Source organism: Tenebrio molitor, chromosome 2 (genome assembly GCF_963966145.1).
Source record: "Tenebrio molitor chromosome 2, icTenMoli1.1, whole genome shotgun sequence".
Classification (NCBI taxonomy): domain Eukaryota; kingdom Metazoa; phylum Arthropoda; class Insecta; order Coleoptera; family Tenebrionidae; genus Tenebrio; species Tenebrio molitor.
The window spans coordinates 12,647,010-12,662,165 of NC_091047.1; the positions used below are offsets into that span (position 1 = coordinate 12,647,010).

At 32.6% G+C, this 15,156-nt stretch overlaps 1 protein-coding gene across 1 annotated transcript in view; it reads left to right on the forward strand.

Annotated features, from left to right (window-relative positions):
- Positions 1-15,156, forward strand: part of LOC138123409 (lachesin-like) — a 64,999-nt gene that overhangs the window by 27,506 nt on the left and 22,337 nt on the right. Inside the window, exons 2-3 of the mRNA XM_069038134.1 lie at positions 4,673-5,172; positions 13,346-13,539. Of these exons, the coding sequence (XP_068894235.1) occupies positions 5,034-5,172; positions 13,346-13,539 (333 nt within the window). The 5' untranslated portion in view covers positions 4,673-5,033. The remainder of the gene's footprint in view (positions 1-4,672; positions 5,173-13,345; positions 13,540-15,156) is intronic.

Consider the following 15,156-nt stretch of genomic DNA (forward strand, 5'->3'; position numbering starts at 1 on the left):
GCTGTAAAATTATTTTTATAGAAATTGCGTAGTAAATGCAAAGTATTTTGTAATTAACATGTAAGAGTATGAAGGTATTTTTTGCTTTGCCTAAACAATTAAAGATTAATCACTTGGACCATTTCAAAACGAAATAGAGGTAGTATCTTCGGAAGTAATTTTCAAATCCTCGATAAAATTAAATTGAAGTGAATAGAACGGCTATATCTAAGTCGATAAAATTTAGCTGTATGGATCCTTAAACTGACGAAACTTTAAAAGACGTTAAATTAAATATCAGTAGTCAAATTTCGTATTCATGACGTTTTTGATGACCTCTTTTAATTGAAAATACCTCGTTGTTGCGAACTCTCGACGTCCATTAAACTGATTAAAAGATTATTAAAACTGTTCGGCTATTGTTCACTTCTGTTTGCAATATCGAATAAATGATCCAGATATTTGTAAAAGAATGATGCGTCGGCCGTAACTTTTAACTACTTATCAAAGATATTGCTATATCGTTGTGTGTTTAACATTTGAAGACAAACACAAGAAATTTAGGTTAATACATATTAAAAGTAGATATTTACGAATGGAAAATATCTGAATTAACATCCTGGCTTATATGTTTTTTTTATTAAATTATGAAATGATGGATGATGTAGAAAATTATTAAAAAAGCTATTTATCAAGATCATACGAAAGCGTGGAATACGACGTGGAACAATGTTGATATCGGGAATTTAAAAACCTTTCTTAACTTATCATCATATTCGAATCCTTCACGTTGAACGTCTAATTTTCCACATTATTACATTATCCATCAAGATCAATGGAAACTAATAGGAAGCTCCTGCCAGGAAAAGAGTTGCAGTTATTCAAATTGATGACAGTGTTGTGTGGATACAATACCTAGTGATCAAAAACAAAGCAGATCAAGCAAATGTTTTATCGAAACGTTTGTCTTAGCTTGATCGTATGCATATGTATACTTGCCGTTATATTAGTTGCCTATCTCTGGAAAAATCTATTATTAATTAATTAATTATTAATAGTTAATGCTTTCTCTTCAATGGTCTGTGAACTTTGCCGAAATCGCAAAGTTGTTTTCTAGGTTACCCACAGCATATCGTTGACGTTTCTTTGATATTTCAACGAAAAGTCTGCTTACCAGTGGCGTTGCCTTTGGCAATAAAGCTGGTAAATGATTCATTCTTATGAATGTAAAAGGTTGCTCTTGTTTATTTTAAAAATTTTCTCCATTATTAGATAATCATAATAAAATGCACAATTATAATTCCAACGTTTAGAATTCATGAGGTATGATTTATTATAAAGTGAATGCTTACTTGCATAGAATTCCGCTACGACATGACCGATAATTTGCAACTCCTGCTCTAATTTGTTTTCTTTTTGATCACTTTGTATTAATTATAATTGGCAAATGGTAAAAATATCGTGATGAAAGAAAAGTTATAGCCTTGGAAAGTCCGTTGTTGATGTGGTTCGAACTTATTACTTATTAATTTTCAAAAGTCTAGTAAAAATATGTAGGTACAAAACAATTCTCAAAATTTGTAAAATTTTTAAGCGTAATAGTTACTCGCTATTAAACAATAAATGTGTTAGTGGTCCATAGCAGATTGACATTTTTGTGAAAACTTTGACTTATTTTGCAATTAAAAAAGTAGAACATTTTCAGACAAATACCTCAAGCCGTTTCCTTTGTAGTCATTAAGTGGAATTCCCTCTATAGCAGTAACTGCCTCATATTTGTTTTAAGATGCTACTTCAGCCTCCTAACTAGATTTTAAAATAGAGCAAGTTTCTTACTTACTAACCTTATAATGTTAATTGTTCTGCACTTCTATCTTGACTTCCATTAAACTGGGTTTAATTACACGTCACAGAGGAACTCATGTTGTTTGACCCTTACAAGAGGATCTGTAAGCAATGTTTACAAAGGAAATTTGATAGTTCGCAAGCCTACCCGAGGCGAATAAATGTTGACTTATCCTAATCTTGTTTGTAAATACATATTTCAATAAAAATGATGCATCGGTTTAGATAATTTAAAAAATCATATATTTTACTGTAATTTTAAAAGCAATTTTGTTAATGTTTCCACTGAAAAGCGTACATTATTAATTATGAAACTGACACAGAATGATATTTTAAAATTAATTTTTTAAAGGTTGCTATATAAGTCAAAAAATTAAAACTTATTTTTTTTTTTATTAATTAGACATTACACTCATTACAGACTAAAAATATGACTGAGAAAAGTTATCACATGACATAGAATGTATCTCAGATTTGACATTTTAAAATAATCTGAAAATAAATAATAATAAATGTACAGATAAAATAAAAAAAAAAAAATTGTATTAAGGTTGTCATCGTTTTTAGTACATTAGTAAAACATCGTAATTTTCTTCCGACATTTTTACATTTTTTTTCAAAATGAATTGTTTTATTTATGTCATTTGTATAGCGACATGTTAACATGTAAGCCGACTGTATATTTATTGACAGTGAAGGAAATTTTACTTGTTCATTTTATAATTACAAATTTTCGATTACATAAAAAATGTTGTGTGCACCTTGCCTGCGAAATCCTGTAACATCCTCGAGATTGTCGCAACCGACCTCGGCAACAATTTTTCTCTCGGTATGTTAAAAAACGATTTCGCAGCCTTGATACACAAATTACTATTATACAAACTAAATCAGTTATAATTTAAAAAATCCGGAAATCTTTTTTTGAGCTGAATGGCTTGAAATATTTTATCATGTTTTTACGTAAAATCTTCAGATTTCATTATGTACATTCAAATTCAATTACAGGGTTATTCACGTAAGATGACGAGCCTGATCAGATAAAAATGCAACACAAAATACACTTTCCAAAGCATTCATTGTGTGTTGTATTTAAAAATTAAATCACGAATCCATGTAGGTATTCTATTAATCTGAAAGGTATATTTGTCATTGCATTTTTCGTTCATATTTAGTATTTGAAATGGTTTTCGAACGATGACAGAACCCATATGATCCTACTTTCCCATTACTTTTGTGATTTTAATTGCTTATTATTGTTATTAAATCATACTTTGTTTAGAGAGGTATTTTTCTGTCAGAACTTGACATTTATTACGCTGACGTTAAAAGCTGTCTATGTTTTATGTGCATTATGATAATGCCGGTTAATGTAATAGGGATCGAGATTGCTTTGTGAATTGTCTTTTGGGTTGCATTTTTACCTGGTCAGGCTCGTCATCTTACGTGAATAACCCTGTATATACTAAGTGATCTCAAATATTTTTTATTTGTGTTTTACGAATGGTTTTTAAGAGTTTCTCAATTAAATAAAGTTTCCCAAGTAAAGAGAAAATGATTTATTTCTGGAATAAAATACTGTTACTTATACCAAAAATATAAGAATATAATTTATTTAATAAAAACATTATGATTTTATTTTAAGTTTAATTGTAGGTTATTTTGATTAAAGATATTCACAATTTAACTATACCTGTAAATTAGAATTATTTTTCGGAGTTGCTAAATAAAATAGAAGAAATAAACATGCCATTACAGGAGAACACTAAAACACGTACCGCATTAAAAGATAATTAAATGACAGTCTAGACAAGTATTACGTTTTGTGCTTACATAATTAATTTATTATCTATTTAGGTAGTCATAGTAACTTTAGGATAAGTGTTTCTATACTAAGAACAACGTAACATTTTATCTGCTCCGCCCATTACATTTTCTTAGTTACCAATCAAACAGGTTGTTAAGACGATCTAATTTACACAAAAAAAAAATTCTGACATTCGAATTGCTTTAACGATATTTTATTTTTTAAAACCTAAAAAAATAATTGTGGACTTGACAGCAAAATTGTAACCTTAACTTTTTTACGTGACAAATGTGATGAAAAATTATACAGATTGAATCTGGCTTTGATTCTCATTGGTCAATTTATGTGGACGGAACAGTTAAAAAGTTATACTAAGTATAACAGAATCTAACCTTTATCTATTTTTTTAGTTCGACACTGTCAGAATTTGAGAATTTTCTCCTCTGTGAACGGATTTTGATAAATGTTACAACGAAATGTCAAGCTAATTTTAAAGATTTTAAGCGATTTGAAGCCTTTAAGGGGTTGTCGATCAAAAAAACGTTGTATTAAACTCATTCTTGTGTAAATTGGGTTTTTTTTGGCATGTAAGGGCCTTTAAAACGCGAGTGAAACGAGCCACTCATGCCAAGAAAACCCCAATTTACACACGAACTCGTTAAATATACTACTACTCGTATTTTGAGGCTAGTAAAATTTTGCAAAGTATTATAAATATTCGAGTATTGTAGATTTTGCCAACGTTTTATAAATATGTATTTTTAAATTTAATTATTTATAACAGCGTTCATGAAAGGTTGACATTTTCAGATTCAGAGTTCGTTTTTAACGTACAGAACAATCTCATCTTTTGGCTGTCTAATTAGGCTTTAATGGAAGTTTATTTATTACTTGTTAGTAAATTCTCAACAAAGTTGACAGGAAAGCCCTTAATTTCATTATATCTGTACCGTTGTATTTTTAAGTGCCCGACCAGGGTAACTAATTAGTATTTTCCGATTGCCGCGATTGCCCCAATAAACGTAAAACATTTTGTTGTTCCAGGTCCATATGGTTGTTGCGTCTGCCGCTAACAAGGGACGTCCCTCGTCGCTATGATACCAACTAGTACCATCTCATTAAAGCAGAATAACACCTCGCAATCTCTTCCTGGCGGAGCCCCTTTTCAGCAAATTATGAAACAATGCGAGCAGAGCGCCTGAAACACGAGAATTGCCGTAAACAAAGCCGTTCCGCCGTGATGTAATAATAATAGTAGCGGGGTTGTGTATGTACGACCGCGCCACCTCTTTTGTGATTGTGCGAATTTGTATGTGCGGCCTATTCTGTTAATTATGCACCTGCAATTAGGACTGATCAAGATTATCTTACGAGGATCTAATCGAGTTTCTATGACTGGCCGTTGATGTGTGTTTTGTTCTTCCTTATCTCATCTACTGATCCAATAATGGCAGTGATTGTGCATTCTCTGAACATTTATACGTGCTTCTTCTTCGTCGTCTCGGCTGAACTGATGCTCACGTCGACGTCTTTGATCTACGAAGGTTAGTATTTTTCTGCCAAATCGAATAAATCGAATTTAGAACAAACAGTAATAAAAATTACATTAAACAAATTTACACTCGTAGTTCGCTACGAGGTTTCTACTGGAACTTCGGTTTGGTATCGAGATTAAAAGTCTTAGCCAAGAACTGAAACACGCCTTACTACTTGGCAATACGATTAAATAATTAAAAAAAAATGTCATTGAATTCTTCTCCCGCAAGAAGGTTTCACACTATGAAAAAATTGTAAAAATGTGTCAATTTTATTCTGACAGTTCCCGTTTTTTTTGCAACCAACTGTACATGAGGTGCAACTTTTGAAATGCTCAGCTCAACTGTAAATTTTTAACACAAAATGTGGCCTGGTAAATAGAGCCAATTCTCGACATTTTGGTTCGCGAGGAGATATCAGAAGAAGTTAACTTTAGTAGTTTTCATTGAACAGTTAGACGCCTCACTTTTCATGGTGAAAACAACTCCAGTCAGTTTATCAAATATAATTTAATGCATGAGTGATAATGAGCCAGATGGAATTGAAAATGCAACCCACAATACATTTGCAACGTAAAGCTGGATATGGATGCGGTAAACATCCAGCTTTACCTTCCAAATGTATTGTGGGTTGCATTTTCAATTCCGTCGGGCTCATTATTACTTGTGAATCGCCTTGTATGGATGTTCCTGCTCAAACCAAAGTCTGTTCAGTACGCTTAACAGACGCAGAACATTTTTTTGTTTTGTTCTTATTTTAATTGTGGACAGTGTATACTTACAGCTGACCCATTACCTCTAGCGTATTAGTTGAAAGGTTGTACGCTAGATATACGAAATTCTTCTTAAGATGTCAATCTTCATTCTGTCACTGTAAGCCTTGCATAGGAGGTTTTAATTCCATGTGCTTCCATGACTGAACTCCAAAAGGAAAATATTACCAATATGCAGTTTTGATACATCCATTACTGAATAACGCTAGTGCAGTTAAAAATTATTAAAACTCATTGAAATTGCTTCTGTTAAAGTGAGGATTAAAAGCACTTCATCGTTATTCACCTACTTGAACTTTTAACGCTTGTAGACTTGTGCTCTCGTTATTTCTTGAGAAACTTGTCTTATTTATGGCATAACCTAATAATAAGTTTAGTATGTCAGTAAAGTTTCGCATACGAGCCCCATCACCTAGGTATTCCTTCATAATGATTTCAAATTTTAATATGTAAGTACCAGATTTCCTGAAATTCATTGAAGAGTTTCTATTAAACTTAAACGTGTCTTAAGAGCCATTCAAATTTTGTTTTTAGAGTGAGAACCGATTAAATCTGTTATTTGATGAAATATGTAAATTCATAATGAGTTTGTATGGATAAAACTTCTCATAAATTCTTTCTTCTTTATTAGATTTTTCTATAGTAATGTTTTAAAATAAAACTTCTGAAAACTAATTTATACATTGAAAATGCGAAACTTACTCATAAAACTTCCGCACAAAGAACCGATTGATAGTGTTCCAGAAATCAAATTCTTGTCTTAAGGAAATTTTTTCAGGACAAAAATACATAAAAATCTGAAGAAACTAAGTCAGGTGAATGTGTCCGATGGACAATAATTTTTGATGGCTTTGCAATAGAACAGCTGTTCTGACGTTGTTTTGGAACAACTCCTTTTCTTTTGGTACTACTTTCAGAAGGTCCAGTTGAGAGCAGTGCTTATTTGAATTGATTTACATATTTCTTCGCTGTAAACTTAACAAATATTGTTTGCAGCCTGCACAGCGTTTTCACGTTTCTGATAACAAGAAAACAGTATCTGCCAAAAATGGATCTTGTTTTTCTGTACTGTTTTAATTTTTGCGCTGCCAATGTCGATACTGGACAAACAGAATACACGATAAATTTCCACATTGTTCACAGCTCTTTCAATTTGACAGGTTTGAGAAGGATTTGCGATTCAAAAAGAGCATAGACGCAGATACGGACGCAAAGTGGTGTAAGCATATTACTCAGAATGATTGTGCAAAATGAAGTTCAAATTAATGTATGTATGTATTAAGTTTATTTAAAATAAATTCAAGGAAAATATGTGATTCATGAGTACATAATAAGTCCAACAAAATGTGTGATGCAACCAACAATACATGTCCCCAATAGTTTTTTAGTTGTGTCTTTATTGATTATTCCACATAATGATTTTGATTAAATTTGACAAATGTAATGAGAGTTATCTTAAATTAAAAACAAATTATTTAGTATGAGTAATACTTCTAAAAAATAATGTAAAATAGTTCTAAAAAATATTAAATGCAAAGAATCCCTACATGTTTTATTTGCCCGTTCTGTAATAAAAATAGAACGCAGGTTTTGTGTCTAAGAAAAAAGAAATCTTGCCTTCTATATCAAATGTGCTTTGAACCTTTTGCTTCACAATATATTGCGATCACCCTCTTCGTTTTATTATAATATTTTTTGTTTGTCATCTTATACTATCTTATTGCAAAATGACAACAGCAGTAAATATGTAATTTAGTTTGAATTAAAACAATTCTGTTTTGATTCGGATGTTTCGTATAGAGATTGCTGTGCTGCTTTATACATATGTTGTCTCTTGAGATAACTTACGGTTATTGTTTTCTAAAAATGTTTATTGAACATTAAGCGAGTCCATATAACAATGTCTAGGGATCGCGGATCGGCTGTCGGAAAATGCTCGTTTCTTTGATGGCCGAATATCATGGAAAATGCTCCCATATACATGATACTGATTTCGGTTCCGTTTATGTGAGCATCGGGTCTTTTTATATTTCGGAAATGCCATAATCTTCAGCATATAAAACATACGTTCCATTACTTTCTTTCATGTATAAACAAATAGCCTTCGGCGAAACGGTAGGATTTGCGTTATAATTCCATTGCCGGATATCCGAAAATTGACGGTGCTGGCGCTCTGAATTATTTAAGGTATCTACCTCCACGTTCGCGAAAAGCAGGTAGAAGTTATCAGAACATTTTCAAAAGATATTAACTTTAAAGTAAACACCCGGAAGCGTTTCAACATATAGCTGAAATTATTTTGCGTCCACTTTATTACACAGACGTGGAAGAGATTTTATTTAATGAAGGGTGCATGAATGTTAATGCGTCTTCAAATATTTGTAATCAGTCGTTTGAAATTAACGAACACTACGGACGAACATTTTCGTAGCTCCTGTTCAACATCGGCGAACTTGCCTTTTAGCTGCGCCATTGCGAATTTAGGGTCTAATGGGTTGCTATTATTTTTGTGTCATGGAAAGAAAAGTGTCCACAACTGAAGGGTAAATCTAATGAATTTCCCCCGAAGTTAATGGCAATATGATTTTCACATAAATAAAAGTAGGTGCTACACGATTGTGTATTGATTGGTAATTGTATTTTAATCTTTTCTTAAGAATTATTAAAGATAAACCAGAATAGCTTCAACTTTAAATGTCATTAGGTGTTTCAATAAAATTTGAACTTGTAAATATGGTAAATCTTTAATGTTATTGAGTACTTATCTGAAATTGAAACATTTACTATATTGCGTTCCGAGAAGAAAGAGAACACTAAATTAACTAACCAACGAGATATAAAAATGGCCAAAAATTCTAAATTCGAATAATCATAATCTGATTGGCATATTTCATCTCAAGCCTCCAGAATTTGAGGTCGGAGTTCTGTCAGATTGTTGGGTGGAAGTTATAAGTTATCTCGCTTAACAACATAACAACTATGATATTCCATAACATACAGAGTGATCAACAAGAAAACAAATCAAGAGTGCTACCTCATCTTTTGTTTTATCGAAACGCCTCTCTTAGCTTAATCGTACACATATGTATACTTGCTCTACATAGTCGTTTTATTGGTTGCCTATTAATAATTAATGCTTTAACTTTAATGGTAAAACTCATTTTACCACTTATTCTGGGACCATCTTGCTTACTTAATAATTACAGGAAACGTCCGTAAACTTTGCCGAAATTAAAAACTATTTTCAGGGTTAGCATCAATACCGTTGCTTTAAAATTCACGTTTGTTTGACATTTCACCTAAAAATCTGCTTACCAGTGGCGTCTCATTTGGCAATAAAGCTGGTTCTTACGAATGTAAAATGTTGCTCTTGTTTATTTTATCACGACCTGCTGTATTATAACCGGCCTGTTCAAAAGTGTAATTTGAGTGATCCCCGCAGAGCGCTAGTGTACGGGCGCTTTTTGGGGATATTATTCATCCTAAGTTTTTGTCACCGAGAGTTTTTCTCGTTCAAATGACATTCGAATTTAAAATCAAAAACACAAAAATACAATTGTATTCAGTATTGTTTTAGAAAGAAAATATGAACTTACTGTGCTCAATCTTAACTCTAAAATCATGTCTAAACCTATTTTTCCGCATTTTTATTCTTCAGAAGCGCCCGTACTGTGGCGCCCTCATCGGGGAAAATTGGCTCTTTCTCGGAAACATTTTCGCAATGCTTTTTTAATGAAATGAACAGGCCGGTTATTATACAGCAGGTCGTGTATTTTATACATTTTCTCCATTATCAGGTAATAATAAAATGCACAATTGCAACGTCTAGCGTTTGAGACCACAAATTTTCTACGCCCATGCATTGAATGCTTATTTGCATATGATTACGCTACGACGTGACCGATAATTTGCAACGCCTGCTCTGATTTGTTTTCTTTCTCATCTTTTTATATGTTCCATAGAACATAAATATTCTATCTGAATAATAATGAAGAACTTTTTTCTTTCAGTTAGACTGTAAGTTAAAGAGTTAAGTTATCAAGTTAAAAATGGAAAAGCTATATCAGAATAATATAACAAATCAAACTTATCGTTTAGAGCAGATTTGAAAGTTCGAAGGTAACTGAAGAAGATATTCTTTTGTTGAAAATAAGACGATTAACTGTAAACAACTTAGTTCAGTAAACCTCTTAAACTCGTAACAAAAATAAACTTTAAGTAGAAAATTACAATGATCAAAGATAAAAAAGGAATAAAATGAAATGTTACGGACAAAATATTAAATTCGGAGATTCTATGGAATGCCTAAGCATTTTGCAAAATGCCTAGGATTTTAGGTATTTTATAAAAATTCTTTTGGTAATGTTTATTTTAAACTTCAATGTCCCAAATACTTTAGGCAAACTAGATCAAATACAATTAATTTTATACAGTAGATGTCCTCGAGAAAAATATTTGAATGCATTTCTTTCTGATGACCTTAACATTTCATTTGAAATTTCAGAATGTGAGTCGGTGCATACGAAGACGTAATTTAGCATAGATATGCCATAACTCGGCTCCCAGTCACCCCTCTTTAAATAAAATATTAAATGACACGTTATATTTTTAGCGACTTGCTGTAAAAGAAGATACCTTTTTTAACACGTCTCTATAAAAAAAATAGGTTACAAACTAAAGATTGTGAGATATTTGACTTTGAAATTTGAAAAACTGAATACTTTTAGATTAGATTAGATTAGAAAAATATTATGAAAATTGTATAAAATGAAGAAAGGGGTACATTCATATTAAAAGATAAGTTTGTTATTTGTCCGTTTCTCAAATACGAGTATTTACCCAATACTTTTAGCATGTTGGGCTGATGACGTGAAAGACATTTCTACGTCCATCTGTACATTAGCTGATGTTAAGAAAGTTTTTGCGTACTGTGAATTCTGCTATTGATTTTAGGCAATGGTACATTGTCGGTAACATATTTAAATCAATGCTGAAACTTAAAAAAAAAATCGATTCTCGATCTGTAGAATATTCGAACACCATTTTATTTAATGGAAACTCCTCTTTCAAAATTTTCAAAGGTGTAAATTTCATGCATTTTTTGAATCTCAACCAAGTCATGAGCAGGTGCCTTATCCTGCACGGAGACCACTCCTGTGAAAAGATTTACACATTGTTTTCTTCAGGAAGATGTTTTGGTAATGAAGCTTAATATACTCCTGTCATAGTTTTACTTTGTTCTAAGTTAGTCCAGTCAATAGAGACATAAAAATGGCTCCACCACGTCAAAAAATAACGCACCCTATTGCTCTACCTCTGTGGTGGTGTGGAAAAGAATAAAAAGTACAAAAATAAAAGAAATTCTCGATTTCTACACGCTGTAACTACGAAACTATTGATCTGACAAAAAAACATAAAGAACAAAAAATGTAGATAATTGCATGCTCTACATTTTCTATAATAACTTAGATAGAGGTATCTCGCACGGATAATAAAATAATCGCAATAATGTGATTTTGCACCCCTATTCTCCAGTATGGCGGGGCGAGCGGCAACCCCCCAAGGTCGCAAACTCAACAATATTAATAATATGCCTGATAGAAGATACCTGCCAAGTATAAACTTTTCTGTACCTTTTGCAAGGTAAAACTCCCTATTGATTGGACTAAGTAATCTGTTTAATTATTCAGTATTTGTCCTAAAAAACAAATTTCTAAAAATGAAACTACTTAGGGAGGAGAAAACCAGGGTTTTTCAATAGCTCTGACAGTTTCTTTTCTATCTGGATCGTAACAATCAATCTACGTTTCGTCCACATTTAAGGCTGAACTGGAGTAACATTGAAAAACGGCGAAAATTGCTTAAAATTGGTACAATAGTCCTTTCATCCATTCTGAAGTACTGTGCCAAATTTAAAAAAATTTAATCGAGGAATTTTAAAGTTATTACCTTTTAATGTTTCGGAATGTTTTACACGTGTTCTTATGAGAAATCGAGCAATGGTCGCATAAAAATTGATAAAAAACATATTTCAAAAAGGCCAATTTTTCTTAAATTAAGTATCGATATCGTAGAATTTTCTAATGAATTTACAAAAAAAGTTGGTCGAGGATTTTCCATGTAATCGCTAATTATATGTGGAAAAACACGGTTTTTGAGGTTATGTACTCTCGTGTCAAAAATGGATTACTCCCTAGGATTGAGGGATATTCGTCATTAGGTTGCCATAAATTTGGTTAGGTTGGAGGCTATGTGGTTTCTAGTGACAAACAAAAGATATCCCAAAAATGTAAGACAAGAAATTAATTGTAACTGTTTGCCTTAATATTCCCTTTTTTTTAATCAACTAATAAAAATTAAATCAGATAATGAAAACTTAATAAACTCGAAAACTCGAGAAATGAATGTTGTCGTTATTCTGGCATTTATGTTTATCTACACTTTATAAAACTTCGCTTGTGAATTATATTTTGGGTCTGTCTTTATATTACAATTATCAAATATTAAAATTTCGTGATACAGTTAGTAAAACCTGTTGATCTTGGAATGCGTGCCGTATTTGCGTTTTAGCTGGACTTTTATTACAACTTCAACTTGCCAAGTTTTTAGCATCAACTCGTTGACCCAATATAGCGTGGCAGAATTACATTACGTTTACATTAACCTAAGAGCCACTCTGGAAAAGATTATTTTACTATAAAGCAACACCACATCAGCGTTTACATCTTTTTTTACTCAACTAACGAGCATTAAAGATTTCGTGCATATTTTAACATTTGTCGAACCTAATGCTTGGCCTGTATCGACGCGATTTAAAAATTACGCAATACGAGAGCTTTTAGCGGAAACCCAAAAAGAAAACGACATTAATCGAATTCAAACTGGCTAATTAAAAAGAGGAGAAATCTAACTCAAACCTACATTTCAATTTTCTGCAAAGAGGAATACAAAATTGTTCAACAGTTAGTTTTATTTTGTGATTGTGATTCCGATGAACAGCCGATGCAAGTAGTGGATATGTATTCAAAATTTGTTGTTTTTCCTTGTGGGTTGACATTTCGGAAAATAATTCGGTTTTGTTTGTTCACAGAAAAAACAGTTTTAATCAAGAGCGCCTTTTCTGTTTACCTGAAAAATAAAATAGAGGATAGGTTTGTTTACTGTCTGAGGCAGCCAAGGGTGACTCAATAAAGGTTCGAATCCCCCAAAGTTATAATAAAGAAAGTAGAAGTAGTAATTCAGGGAGTCCTTTGCTACAGATGTTGGAGCTTCGGCAGTAGTGAGTTAAACGGCTACGAAAGTTGATATTTTTCAGGATCGCGTTTGTTTGCTACACTTAAAATTTGATGTTCATTCATAATTCCATCTGGTGTTGTTATGTTTTGAATCTGATCGGAGGAGTGTTGCAGATATGGTCAAGTTGAGCCGAGATAAGAGGGCGTACGAAACTCATCGGAGCAGAGACAATGTGGTAAAATCCTCATCGATATCTTCGAGTGGCCGAGGCTCAGTCTTCGCAACGGCCAATTCCACGTCGGTGGCGGCGCAGATTGGTGGGACGGCAAAGCTTCCGTGCATCGTCCGCAAGTTCAACAACGGAGTAGTAAGTGTCATAAAGTTGAGTCTGTATTAGTCGAGTTTTCGAATAAAAACCGGATCACTGTACGATATCAGTTTAAACCGGTAAATAGGCTGCGCATTTACAGCTTAGATGGTATCTTTTCGGAGTCACTGGATGTTTGTGTTTCCCAACTTTAAAAGGCACACTTGACGTTTTCGAGAGAGAACGAGCCTGCTGCCGAATTCACTGCTAAACAGACGCCGTTTACTTTATTAAGGACTCGCAGGGGTTTCATTTTTGAGCTTAGTTTGCACTTTCCTGAAGAAATTCTCTTCAAATCTCTTTTGAATAGCGCTTTAATGCACCTCCGACTCTCAGGTAGTGCCGTGATTACTTTCTCTTTTATACAGGTGAACAGTTTAATAAAAAATATCGACAATCATTAGAGTTTTTCTTGATTTCACAATATAATGAGAACTAGCAGGATTTAAATAAAACCTGGCATTTAAATTTCTCATATTTAACAATATATTCTAGTTGAGAAACCCTTTGAAAAGTGAAATAGGGTTTACATATTTCATTTTTTGTTCGTATTTGAGAGAGGGTAGCTGTTAGCAAAAGATTATGTTTGTATGTATGTTCGAGTGAAGTGACAAGGGTAAGGGTAGTCATAAATTGGGAAAGTTATTGAATGTTTTCCACGAAAAGGCTGTGTTTGAAAATCTCTTTTTTTGTATCGAGGATGTATGACTGTGACTGATTTGTTTGAACGGTTACTGTACAGATAAGGGTAGTTTTTGAACGAGTCGGTGTGGACGTGGAGGGTTGGATGGAAGAATTAAAACACATATTTACAGGATTCGTTATTTTTATGACTCGGATTATAAAACTGGAAATATATGTTTCATTAGAATAAGTATTCAGATTAAAGAGAAACATTAATTGTATGGAAAGATTAATAGTGTAAAATAGTCTGTATTTAAGTCTAAAATAAAATTATTTATTTATCAAATTGAGTTTTGGTTGTTTTTGCTCTGTTATAGTTAAAAACATTTATGCATTAAGGGAGATATGAACATGATTTTTCCCTGAGGTTGACGTGGTTATACACCGAGGGCCTTTGGCCCGAGGTTTATAAGTCAACCGAGGTGCATACAATATTTTATTTTTTAGTGTCCGTACTTAAAAGTTAAAACTTTCTTAAAAATATTTTGCAGGGAAGATTGCGTGAATATATGGTTGCTATAGTTTCGTTCTCACGAGTTTGTTGTAAACAATGGGGAGGGCGAAAAAATTTGAAATATTCCAAGGGAGTTATGAGTTGTTTTTCATAATGTGGATCTATAACGAAAAGAAACAATACCGTGTTACTAAAAATAGTATATTTCAAACCAAGGTAAGAAAGTGGTTTCTTGCAGACCGCAGGCAAAGATTATAAACCGAGTCGTAGACGAGGTTTGTAAGTGCCTAAGGTCTGCAAGGACACTTTCGTAACAAGGTTTGAATACAATTTTTTTCCCTACCGGCACAACTTCGTTGAAAAAAGTCAAAAAAAGATGGTTATATTCCTGATTAAAACGATAAATTTTGAGAATTGAATAGTAGGCTGGGTTATTTGTTTAATTAACTTGTCATCGCATTTGAAGATTTGACGTTTGT